At 67.0% G+C, this 11002-nt stretch overlaps 2 protein-coding genes across 5 annotated transcripts; one reads left to right on the forward strand and one right to left on the reverse strand.

Moving 5' to 3' along the window:
* Positions 1 to 11: 11 nt before the first annotated feature.
* TMEM54 (transmembrane protein 54) lies at positions 12 to 2858 on the forward strand (the record flags this gene model as incomplete). 4 transcript variants are annotated; one of them, XM_080566537.1, is made up of 5 exons in its annotated part: positions 12 to 805; positions 1347 to 1540; positions 1770 to 2145; positions 2238 to 2372; positions 2506 to 2858. In XM_080566537.1, the coding sequence occupies exons 1-5, from the start codon at positions 793 to 795 to the stop codon at positions 2856 to 2858; spliced, it is 1071 nt and encodes a 356-aa protein (XP_080422663.1). In that variant the 5' UTR covers positions 12 to 792. The 4 variants fall into 4 exon arrangements, with proteins under 4 accessions (XP_080422663.1, XP_080422665.1, XP_080422662.1 ...); XM_080566539.1 differs by having other exon boundaries at positions 12 to 1540; positions 1770 to 1829; positions 1957 to 2145; positions 2506 to 2729; XM_080566536.1 differs by having other exon boundaries at positions 12 to 1540.
* Positions 2859 to 2895: 37 nt separating this feature from the next.
* Positions 2896 to 5724, reverse strand: HPCA (hippocalcin). The gene is made up of 4 exons (XM_080566544.1): positions 5595 to 5724; positions 4340 to 4777; positions 3686 to 3791; positions 2896 to 3404 (listed from the first exon to the last, which is right to left on the reverse strand). The coding sequence occupies exons 2-4, from the start codon at positions 4715 to 4717 to the stop codon at positions 3307 to 3309; spliced, it is 582 nt and encodes a 193-aa protein (XP_080422670.1). The 5' UTR covers positions 4718 to 4777; positions 5595 to 5724; the 3' UTR covers positions 2896 to 3306.
* Positions 5725 to 11002: the final 5278 nt, after the last annotated feature.

Here is an 11002-nt window from a genome sequence, read left to right on the forward strand (position 1 = left end):
CCTCCAGAAAGCAGGGGTGCCAGCCTTGTTCTGCCTGCAGCGCTGGGGGCACGGCTGCTAGGCCAGACGGCTGTGTGCTGGGGCTGTGTACACAGGGGAAGGACAGGGACTAACCATGCGCTGAGCCGAATTCCCAGGGCTGCTTGAGGAGGCCGAGGGCCGGCCTGGTGGCTCTGTCGGGACATCAGGGAGAGGCCAGGAGGCTGCCCTAGGCCCTGCCTGTCCCCAGAGCAGCTCCCAGGGCCTGGGCTGTGCTGCTGTCCCTGTAATTAAAGCGCTGGTGCCTCCTGTCTGCCATGAGCTATGCAGCGAGCGCGGCTCAGCAAGCACCTACTGAGACCCAGGAAGGGCCTCGTGGGGCTGTGCAGGTCCCTGGACATTTCCTTATGGCAACTTGAGGCAGACATGGTGCTTTGCTGCGCAGGATGTGGCCAGAGGGGTCTCCCCATGGGGCACCAGGCTTCCAGGCACGGGGTGGAGGCCTGCAGGGCGCAGCACAGCGCGGTGCGAGGCAGCAAGGGGAGCGCAGGGGTGGGGATGGGGCCGTGCCTCCCCTCTGCGGAGGCAGGCGAAGGTGGAGTTATTGCTTTGCTCATCCAGGAGCTGGTCTGACGGGAAGCGGAGCCGCAGCTGGGTGCAGCAGGCGAGCGGCTCCGTGGCCTCGTCCCAGCTCTGGGCCTGCCCGGTCGCGTGGGGACCCCGGTGGCTCTGGCCACCAGTGCAGGGGCTGAGCAGAGAGCAGGTCCTGGGGGTGCCGAGGGGCTCTGATGGCCTGATCCCGGCCAGCTGAAGATGTGTCAAGTGGGTGAGTCTGGGTCTGGTGTGGTAATCGCGATGGGAGGTGTCTGAGCCCTGCCTGTGGCTCCAGCTATGCCTCCTGCAGGGGAAACTGAGGCACGGAGGGAGGGCAGCCCTGCACTGCTCCGACAAGAGCTGGGGTGAGCCCCAGTCCCGATGGGGGAACAGCCCTGTGCTGCTGCCTCTACTCATCAGAGCGCTTGGAGCCCAAGCCCAGCGCTGGGGTGGCCGTCCATGGGGGGCTGCTCACTGCTGCTCCCTTATTGCCCCGGGGAGCCCCGCTCCTTCCCGGGACGTGCTGGGGCAAGCGGCCGGCCCCCATCAGGGGCGCCCATTCCCACGGCTGCTGTCCCTGCACCATGGCTCTGACCCCAGGGGAGCTGGCTGGGGCAGTGGTTTGCATATCTGGGCTGCCAGCGGCTGCCACCCTGCCACCACCTTGTCCCCACTGCCGCGTCACCTCCTCTGGGGCTGTCCCCAGATGCCCTGTGCCGGCCACCCTGCGCTGTGCAGTCTCAGTGCTCAGCCTCCACTCTCCTCCTCCCCAGGCCACCACGATCCCAGCAGCCACCAGAGGGTCCTCATGAAAACGGGCCTCATCCTCCTCATCGTTGGGCACCTCAACTTCATCACCGGAGCCCTCGTCCACGGCATCGTGCTCCGCTTCGTGGTCAGCCTGCGGGACGCCATCTCCCTGCAGTACGCCATCTCCAACACCGCCTCGGCCATCTCTGCTCTGCTGGTACCAGGGGGGGCAGGGGGTGGCTGCAGGATGGATGCAGCATAGATGCAGGGTGGGATGCAGGGTGGACACTGCTCCGTCCCCCCCTTCCTGGCTCTAAGGAGGCCTTCCTCACATAGAACTGGGGGGGTTAGATGCACAGGGACTCGTCACTGGGTGGAGGGGGCTGAGCTTTCAGGGACAATGTCAACGTCCCTGGTGTCGATGACCTCCCCATGCTTCCTTGCAGACGATCTCCTGTGGCTTAGCTGCCCTCATGCTGTCCCGCTACTTTGCCCCTGCAGCCCTTGTAAGCAGCCCCAGCCCTGCAGCCCCCCAAGGCTCCATCCCACAGCCCCTCGCTTGGGGACCACCCCAGCTGGGTGGCTGCATGTGGCTCCGTCTCACCGCGCTGCCTCATCTCTCCCCTCCCACAGAAATGGGCAGTTTTGGCCCTGAGCGCCAGCAGCAGCCTGGGCTCGCTGTCCTGCCTGCCAGGGCTGGCCGTCGCCATCGGGCTCACGCTGGGCAGCCGGGGCCGGGTGCTGCTGGCGCCCTGCGCCCTCGCCGATGCTGCCCTCACCCCGCTCGCCCGGCAGTGCCCCTTCGATCCCACCCGCGTCTACGTGAGTCCTGCCGGTCCCGTGGCCACCCCGCACCGTGCCTGCCCTGCAGATGGGGGCCACACACAGGGACCTGATGGCCCTCATCCCCACAGAGCTCCACACTGTCCCTCTGGTTCATCTCCCTCATGCTGGGCTCACTGGAGATCGTCTTCAGCATCCGCTGCCTTCTGCTCACCGTCGAGCTCCTCCGCCTCAACTGCTGCTGCCACAGGGTGCGCCGGCAGAAGGTGAATCCTCTCTAAGCCCCCGTGCGGGGCTGGGATGGAGCCAGCTGGGCTCAGGGCCCCAGGGCGGGCAGGATTTGCCCACCTGAAGCTCTCGGCCCCTGGTTCTGCCCTGAGCAGCCCGTCTGGCTTGCAGGTCTCCTTGCAGACTGCCCCTGCGGACAGCCCCGACCCTGGGCTGTGCCTGGGCTTGCTGAGCCTGGACAGTGTGGAAACTGCCCAGCTGTGAGCAGGGTATGGGAACCAGCCCTGTCCCAGCACCCACCCCACAGCAGAGCCCAGCTCTGGGGCAGACACAGGACCTTGGATGCTGCTCATTGCTGGCTGGGACACGAGTCCATCCCCGCGGTGTTGGGCTGCCTGGGGCTGCAGCAAGGGAGGCTTCTGTGCTGGATCCGAGCCCTGCGGGGAGGACCTTTCCCCTCAGCATTGATGACCCCCACCCCACTGCTGACTGCACTGACACAAACTTTATTTTGCAGGTATTAAAAGACCAGAAACACCCCCCACCCCCCCCCATGGCCCCCACCTGTGCTCCAGCCGTGGGGAAGGGGCTGGCCCGGCCCCGAGGCGTGCAGTGTGTGCATGCTGGGAGTGCTGGGGGGGCTGTGAGCAACCAGGGCTTTGTCCCCTAGGCCGGGTCCCGGTGCCTGTTGGAGAAGCAGCGGTGGCTCCACCATGCTGGGTTGTCCCCTGCTCCACGCCTCCGGTGCAGGGGGACCGTCCCCATTCGGGGGGGTCCCTTCTGTCTCCCAGGTGGGTGCAGGAGCTGCTGCAGTGGTGGGGATGTCCCCCCTGGATCTCCCTTCCCCAGCCTCGGCCGGGCTCCTGCTGCCATGAGGGCATGGAGATGGGGACAGCAGGGACGGGCAGGGGTGGGAGGTGGTGTCCGGCTGCAGGACAGGGGTGGCAGGGGGCTGCGGGGGCTGTGGGGGGCTCAGAGCTGCCCGGTGCCGCTGGGGTCGCACTGCAGCAGGCGCACAATGGACGGGTCGCTCTTGGCACCTTTGATGAACTCCTCCAGTGACAGCTTGCCTGCAGGGGGGACATGGCTCAGCCTGGGGGGCCACCACCTCATGCCAGACAAACAGGGGCACACAGGACCAACACGCACCAGGGACCCACCCCCGTCCACCCCCTTTCACGGGGCGAGCCCCCCAGGTCTGCAGCCAACTGAGCCCTTCGGCTGCTGGGGCTCCCCCCGGCCACCCCAGCGGATGCGAGGCATTTAATCAGCGTGCGTGCGGCTCCCTCTAAGACCCCCGGATTTAGCCATGAGACCTTTCCCTTAATCCCCTCCATCTCCTCTCATTTACCATCATTATTAGTATCCATCTGTCGGAAGATTTTTTCCGTTCTTTTCTCCGGAGTCGATTCATCTTCGGGCATATTCATCACGGAGGAGACCATTTTGTAGATGGCCTGGGAGAGGGAGACAGGGAGGAGGGTGAGCGCCTGCCACCAACCCGAGGCGGGGGACAGAGGGCTTGGGGTTCGCTGTGCTGGGACCAGCCCCTGCCCGTGTACCCAGGCTGGGAGGGGTGGATTTTGCTCCCAGCACAGCTTGTGCCTGCCCCAAGGAAGCAAGCTGGATTGCAGGAGGCAGATGGGAGCTGCTCTTGCAGGGAGATGCCCACCAAGATGTTGATGAAACAGCCTCACAAGTCACCCCCCCGATGCTGCTGCTGCTGGGCCAGGGTCTGGGCAAGGGGAGCAGCTCCTGGGTGCCTGTACCAGGTCCTCGGGGTGGCTGCCACACGCATGGGCAGCGGGAAGAGCCCCAGGATAGGGTGCTGAGGGGTGGCCCCAGGACATGAAGAAGCAGGGTCTGCCCCGGGGGGCTGCTCCTTCCTACAGCCACAGGGCTCAGCCAGCGGCTCCCTGCAGACATCCAGCCCTGCGCAGGGAGCAGCACGAGGCGCCTGCCCCAGACCTGCCCGCATCCCGGGGCGCAGCGGGGCTGTGCGTACCTGCACGATCTCCAGCATCTCCTCCCGGCTGATGTAGCCGTTGCCGTCCAGGTCGTACATGCTGAAGGCCCACATGAGCTTCTGCTCCAGCTTGCCGCGGGAGGTGACGCTCAGGGCGATGATGAACTCTCGGAAGTCGATGGTGCCGTCGCCGTTGGTGTCGAAGGTGCGGAAGACGTGCTCGGCGAACTTGGAGGCGTCGCCGTAGGGGAAGAAGTTGGCGTAGATCTTCTTGAACTCCTCCACGTTGAGGATGCCCGAGGGACAGTCCTTCAGGAAGCCCTTGTACCAGCCCTGCAGCTCCAGGTCGGAGAACTCGGTGTTTTCCCGCAGGTCCTGGAGCATCTCCGGGCGCAGCTTGCTGTTCTGCTTCCCCATGCCGCTGGGGACGAGCGCTGCGGTGTGGGGGGCTCCCGGCCCGGCTCCGCACCCTGCGCCCTACAGGAGGGGAGAGGGACGGGGCAGCGCTCCCTGGCAGCCCCCGGGCACCCGGGCGGAGGCGGTGGCCGATGCGGCCCCCTCCATCGCCGCCGTCCCCTCTGAGCCGCCGGGGCCAGTGCCGGGGAGCCAGCCCCCTGGCATTTGCGTAATAAACCCTCAGGGGTCATTTGCATAATAGATTGGGCGATGTTGGCGGCACCGGGGGGGGGGGGGGGGGGCGCAGCGGGCTGGAGGAGGGGAGGGGGCCGGACTCAGCCCTGGCTGGGGCTCTGGGTCCAGATCTGGGCCAGCTCCCCTGGCGGGGGGGTTATTTTTGGCACCTCCGCCTCCCCCGTTAATATTTGATGCCTCCGGCTGGCTCCGGAGCCCCGGGGAGGGCCGGGGGCCGCGGGTCTCCACTTGTAGCCAGAGCCCCCTCCCCGCATCAGGGCGCAGCAGCCGGGGGGGGTCCCGAGGGGGGGCACCCCCAGGGAAGATGCCCCCGGGGCAGGGGGAACTACAGGGGAGTCCTCCCAAAACTGGGCACCGCACGAGGGGGCTGCAGGGACCCCCCCAAGGGAAGATGCCCCCGGGAGGGGGTGAGGGGGCACATTTAGCGGGCACCCCCGGGACAGTGCAGCGTGGCGGGGGGGGTGCCGGGACCCCCCGGAGGGGCTGCCCCGGGCCGGGGGGGGCTCTGCAGCCGCCGGCGGGCGCGGGGGGGCACGCACCGCGGGGCTGGGGCCGTGCCGCTCTCCCGGCCCCCCCCCCCCCGCTCGCCCCCGGTTTTCCCCCCCGGTTTTCCCCGGTCCCCCCGGGTCCCGCCGCCTCCTACCTGCCCGGGGATGAGCTGCCACCGCCGCCGCCGCCGTGCGCCAGCGCAGCCCGGGAGCGCCCGCCGGTAGCGCCCGCCGCAGCGCCGGGCGGCGGGGGGGCACCGGCAGCAGCCCCCGCCCGCCCCGGGGGGGCCCCACGCACCCCTCCCCGCCCCGGGGCACTGCCCCACGAGGCAGTGGGGTGCAGCCCCTGCTCGCCCCCCCGGGTGAGGGCAGGAAAGGCTCGGTGCACCTGCAAGAGCTGGGCTGGAGCTGGGAGCTGACAGCGTACTGGGGGCACTGGGAGTACTGGGAGATCTCCGTACCAGGCACACGGGGCCGGCAGCTCAGGTGCCTGCAGACCCAGGAGGATGCTCTGGGCTCCGAAGTGGCCCTGGGGAGGGTCCCAAGGGCACTGTTACAAAAATCACTTGTGTGGGGTGTGTTCCTGGCCCAGGATGGGGCTGCGAAAGTGCACGCAAACATGCACGCACATGCAGACTCATGCACGTGCACACACGTATATGCACACCCACCCTGCCCTTTAGGGCCCACTCCTGGGGCACCTCTCTCCTTGCCACCGGTGCCACCCTGCCAGCACGTCTGCCTGTCCCCATCCCGTCCCCTCAGAAGGAAGCCACTGCCCCAAGGCCCCCCAGGGTGGAAGAACTGGGGGCTACGGGAAGCCCGTGCTGGGCATCCCCAGCTCCCAGGCACGGGCTCATCCCCCATCTTCCTGCTGGCCCAAGGGGTGCCAGGGCAGGTGCTTTGGGGTGAGAAGGGGATGTTTTGGGTGGGGTCCCCAACGAGCCCCCAGAGGCATACAGAGCTCAATGCTCCCTGCTCACAGGGACTGGAGTAAAACGGCCTCCGACAGCCGCCCCCTGCACTGGGAAAAGGCTCCCGTGGTGCCAGATGCTGCCCATACGGAGGTGACATCCCCAGCAGGTTTCCCTGCGTTCCTGCACCACTCGATCGATTTGCAAAGCCTGGGATTGTTCGGAAATATCATGGGGAGCAGATGGCAGGGGCAGATGGGAGGAAGAGGCACTCTCCTCTGAATTATACAAATAAACATGCATAAAGTGATTAAACCCACGGCCCCGGCTCATTCTGCGGGGAATGGGGAAGGGGCAGGTGGTCGCTGCAGAGCAGGGAGCTGGGGGGGGGGGAGGACTTCTGGAGAGACCCAGGATGGGGCAAATTCACACCAAAACCTCCTGGGTACTGAGCTCAGTGAGGCTGAGGGGATGCAGGCTCCACCAAGGGAGATCTGGCATCACCAGGCATAAATGCCAACCCGGCACAGGACAGGGGACAGGGACTGCTTCGGGGTGACCCGGCTGATAGAGCAACTGAAATCTGTGGGTGCATTTCAAAGCCCATCAGCAGCACTTGCCCAAACCACAGTCTGGGCACAGGTCTGGCACAGGACCGGCATCGAGCCCAAGGGTGCTTTGGGACGGGTCTGGGCTGGAAACTGGGGGAAATGGCGATGAGAGCAGCGGGACAGTGGCTGCGCCTCTCCCATGTGCTGTAGGAAAGGAGATTGAAAAGGGCTAAGGGAAGGGGACTGGAAATGGGGCCGTGGTGTGAGCAGAAAGGCGAGGAAGTAGAAGACTGGTGTCACGGGGGCTGAAGGCGCCCTGTGGGCTGGAGCCCCCCAGGAGCAGAGTGCTGGTGGTGAGGTGGGGGGAGCTGAGCTCCCCACAGGTGGGGGTGCCTCTTCCCTCGATAATCTTCATATCTATTTTAATCCCCTCTGCATGAGTGACAGAGGGCACAACTGACGCAGGATGATTTGAAAGCATCCCATTTCTGACTCAACCCGGCCTAAAACCACCTAATCCCCCGCGCTGGAATGGATTGCAGGAGGGAGAGGATAATGCGGGGTGCGGGCAGGACCTTGCTGTGCCACCAACCCCCAGTTATTTATAGGGTCCCCAGGCTGGGGGGCAAACAACCCCCATCCCCTCCCCTCCATCCCCAAGCTTCCTTCCCCAGACTCCCACTTGCTTGGTGCACTGCCCCCTTCCCCATTTCTGTGCTCGCTTAGCGGGGAGAGACGTGGGGTGCTGCTGAGGGGATGCCCCCTTCCTCTTCCTCCTCCTCAGCAGCCGTGGAGCCCCTGAGGCTGAAGCAGGGCAGGAAGGGAGGGGGCTGTGAGAAGGAGCCGCATGCCCTGCTCTGGGGGCACCAAACGCATCCCCATGTCCCCACAGACACAGGGCAGTTGTGTCCCTGGGGGTGCACAGCTCCGCACATGTGTGTGCACGCAGGGTGTGCTGCCTTTGGGATGACCCCGCTGCCACGGCAGGATGCTGGGGGGCTTCGGTGAGCTCGGCTCTGGCATCAGCTGCCCTGACCCCCCTGTGCCTGTGGGATCCCCTCACTTCTGGCCATGGAGCTGGGGCAGCGCAGGAGGAGACCCCAGAGTGGCCGTGGGTGACGTGGGACCGTGCCCTAGGAGTGCTGCACAAACAGGCACTGTCCCCACCGCCACCCCTCAGCCTGCCGGGGTGCTCAGCCTTGCTGGGACGAGCCAGGAGGGGAGAGGGAAAAGCGAGAGGGGCTCAGCCCCTGGGCCGCATCAGCAAACCCCACCAGGGGCTCCCCAAAGCCCCGCAGACCCCTTCCCATGGGCCCACGCTGCCCCCGGAGCTTGTCCTTGTCCTTGTCCTTGGGCCCTGCACAGCCTGTGGAGGACGCGGTGAAGGTAAGCAGAGTGTGGCGGGGGCGCGGGGCAGGGGCTGCAGGAATAGCCGAGGATTAAATGAAAATGCCCAGATAATGAGGATCTTTGGTAAAAAGCCCATTTGTATAATTTAAATCTCTAATAGGCTTCCTGGAATACAAAGCCCTTTGTGATGCCCAATCTCATCTGGATCAGGAGCCACTCGCTTGCTAAACCTTGACAGTGCTGTGGGGATGCGGGAACATTTCATAACGGAACGGCTCCATCCCACGTCCCCATGTCCCCACATCCCCCATGTCCCCATGTCCTGGTGCCGCACGCTGCAGCCCTGAAGCACACACAGCTCACCTTGCCTGGGCAGCCGAGGTCGGGGCTGAGCCAGTCCCCATGGGGCACACGCGTGTTGGCACCGGGACACGTGTTCAGGTGCGCAGGGACACGGGGCTGGGACGTCTTTAGGGGCTGTCTGGGCACACGCAGGCCCCCCGCTGTAGCAGTGGCCCTGGGATTTGGCTGCAGCAAGTGCAGGGGAAGGACGCGCGAGCTGCAGGTGCTCGGTGCCTGGTTTTCCACACCATCTGTCCCGGCAGGGCCTGCTGGAGTGCAGCCCCAAGGCTTTCCCAGCAGCTTGTCCCCGTGCCCCAGGGGACCCTGGCCTGGTTCTGCCCCGGTTCCTCCTTGCTGGGACGTGGGGCTCAGCGCTGCAGGTGACTGGGATGCACCCAGAGCCAGGTATGGGGCTGCAGCTTGTCCCCACTGTGTCCCACGGCAGGACTGGAGGGCTGCAGAGGTGACACCGCTGTCCTGGGCAGGGGACAAGTGGGGGACGGGGTTTGTGGGGCAAGGGAAGCGCACGAAGAGGTGTCCGGACCTGGATTCGCCCCATTCCCCCCAGCTCTCCAGGGGCTGGAGGGGTTAAACACCACCGCCACTGCCACCAGTGCCACCAGTGCCACCCGTGCTACCTGTGCCAGCAGTGCCACCCGTGCCATCCATGCCGCCAGTGCCACCCGTGCCACCAGTGCTACTCATGCCACCAGTGCCGCCAGTGCCACCCGTGCCACCCATGCCACCAGTGCCACCCGTGCCACTCATGCCACCCGTGCCACCCGTGCCACCCATGCCACCCGTGCCACCAGTGCCGCCAGTGCCACCCATGCCACCAGTGCCACCCGTGCCACCAGTGCCGCCAGTGCCACCCATGCCACCAGTGCCACCCGTGCCACCCGTGCCACCAGTGCCACCCGTGCCACCCATGCCACCAGTGCCACCAGTGCCACCCGTGCCACCCGTGCCGCCAGTGCCGCCAGTGCCGCCGCCACGCGTGCCTCGGGCTCCCTCTGGCGGCGCCTCGCCCGGTGCCGGGGGGTGTCCGGGGAGCCCCGGTCCCGCAGCAGCACCGCGGGGCAGCTCCCGGGGGGGTGCTTCGAGGGGGGGGCGCCGTGCCCGGGGGCTCGGACCGGAGGGGCCCCGCTGCCCCCCACCCGCCGCCGCCGCCCCCGCGGGAGCTCCGAGCCCTGGGCAGGACCCCGGGGGCCGCGTCTGGGCGGGGGGGGCCGGGGGCGCTCCCCTCCCTGGGGGGGTCCGGAGGGTCGGGGGGGGGGGGGCCCGGCTGCGGTTCCCCCCCCCCGTGTGCGGCCGTGCCCGGTGCCGGCAGGTGGCAGCAGCGGCCCGCGGCAGCGCCCGGCACAGCCCCTGCTGCCCCCCCCCCCCGGTGTGCAGCCCCCTCCTGCCCCCTATGAGCAGCCCCCCCACACACCCCCGATGCGCAGCGCCCCCCCAGCCCCGATGTGCATCTCCCCCCGACGTGACCTGAACACCGATGTGCCGGGGCCAGGGGGGCAACAGCAGCCGGGGGGCGGCGGGGCCAGGGCACCCCAAAGCCCCCCCGGCGTGGGAGAGGAGAGGGGCAGGGACGGGATGGAGCAGCGCGGGCTGTGCAGGGGCCACGTCCCAGGGAGCCCCCCCGGGACGGCAGAGGTTGGAGGGCTGGAAAGAGGAAACGTTCCCCCTGTGTGGGCAAAGGGGAGAAGGGTAAGAAAACAGGGAATTACGGTTTTAACTGTCTCAGCCTCTGGAAAACACCAGAGCACACCCCAGAGCTCTTGAGGGAGCCTGGCTGGTACCGGCCTGACGGGGAAGAGCCCTCCTGCACATGCTTGGCACAACCGGGGCACAACCGGGGCACAACCGGGGCACAACCGGGGCACAACCTCGGCTCTGCCGCCGGCCGGGGGCTCCGGATGGGGCCCAGCCGCAGTGGCCCTTCCTCTGGGATGGACTGGGAGGCACTGGCGGTGTTTCCAGGCAGCAAATTTGAGTTCAGAGCTTGGGGATGAAATGGGGTTGGGCTGAGCTCAGGGAGAGTCCAGTCCCCATGGCACTGCCATGCCCAGGGAGTGAAATAACCCGGCGAGGCCACGAGGCCCAGGCTTCGCCTGCCTCCCCGGGCCGTGTCACGCTGCTTCACCTCCAAACGTGGCCCCGGCTGCCTCAGCCCCCACCGCGAGGTTTTGTGCTACAAGCCCTCCATGGCACAGCTGCTGGGGGATTTGGGACTCCCTGTGCGGAGGCAGGGAAATGCCGGAGCGTGGCGGTGCGTCACGCCGCGGCCTCAGCACCGGCTTCACATCGCAGCAGGCAGCTGGAGCCGGCTCGGCTGCGGCTGCCCTGGAGCTGAGCACTTGTGGTCCTGCTCCTGCCCGGCCCACGTAACCTCACGCCCCAATGAGG

This window comes from Anser brachyrhynchus (genome assembly GCF_964034855.1).
Source record: "Anser brachyrhynchus genome assembly, chromosome: 24".
In the NCBI taxonomy this organism is placed as follows: Eukaryota; Metazoa; Chordata; class Aves; order Anseriformes; family Anatidae; genus Anser; species Anser brachyrhynchus.

Excerpts from the sequence above, each read along its gene's own strand:
- HPCA (XM_080566544.1), bottom strand. The coding sequence starts at position 4,717 with ATGGGGAAGCAGAACAGCAAGCTGCGCCCGGAGATGCTCCAGGACCTG. Across the intron at positions 3,792-4,339 it reads AGATGCTGGAGATCGTGCAG|GCCATCTACAAAATGGTCTC; the intron begins GTACGCACAGCC and ends TCCCTCTCCCAG. Across the intron at positions 3,405-3,685 it reads GATGGATACTAATAATGATG|GCAAGCTGTCACTGGAGGAG; the intron begins GTAAATGAGAGG and ends TCCCCCCTGCAG.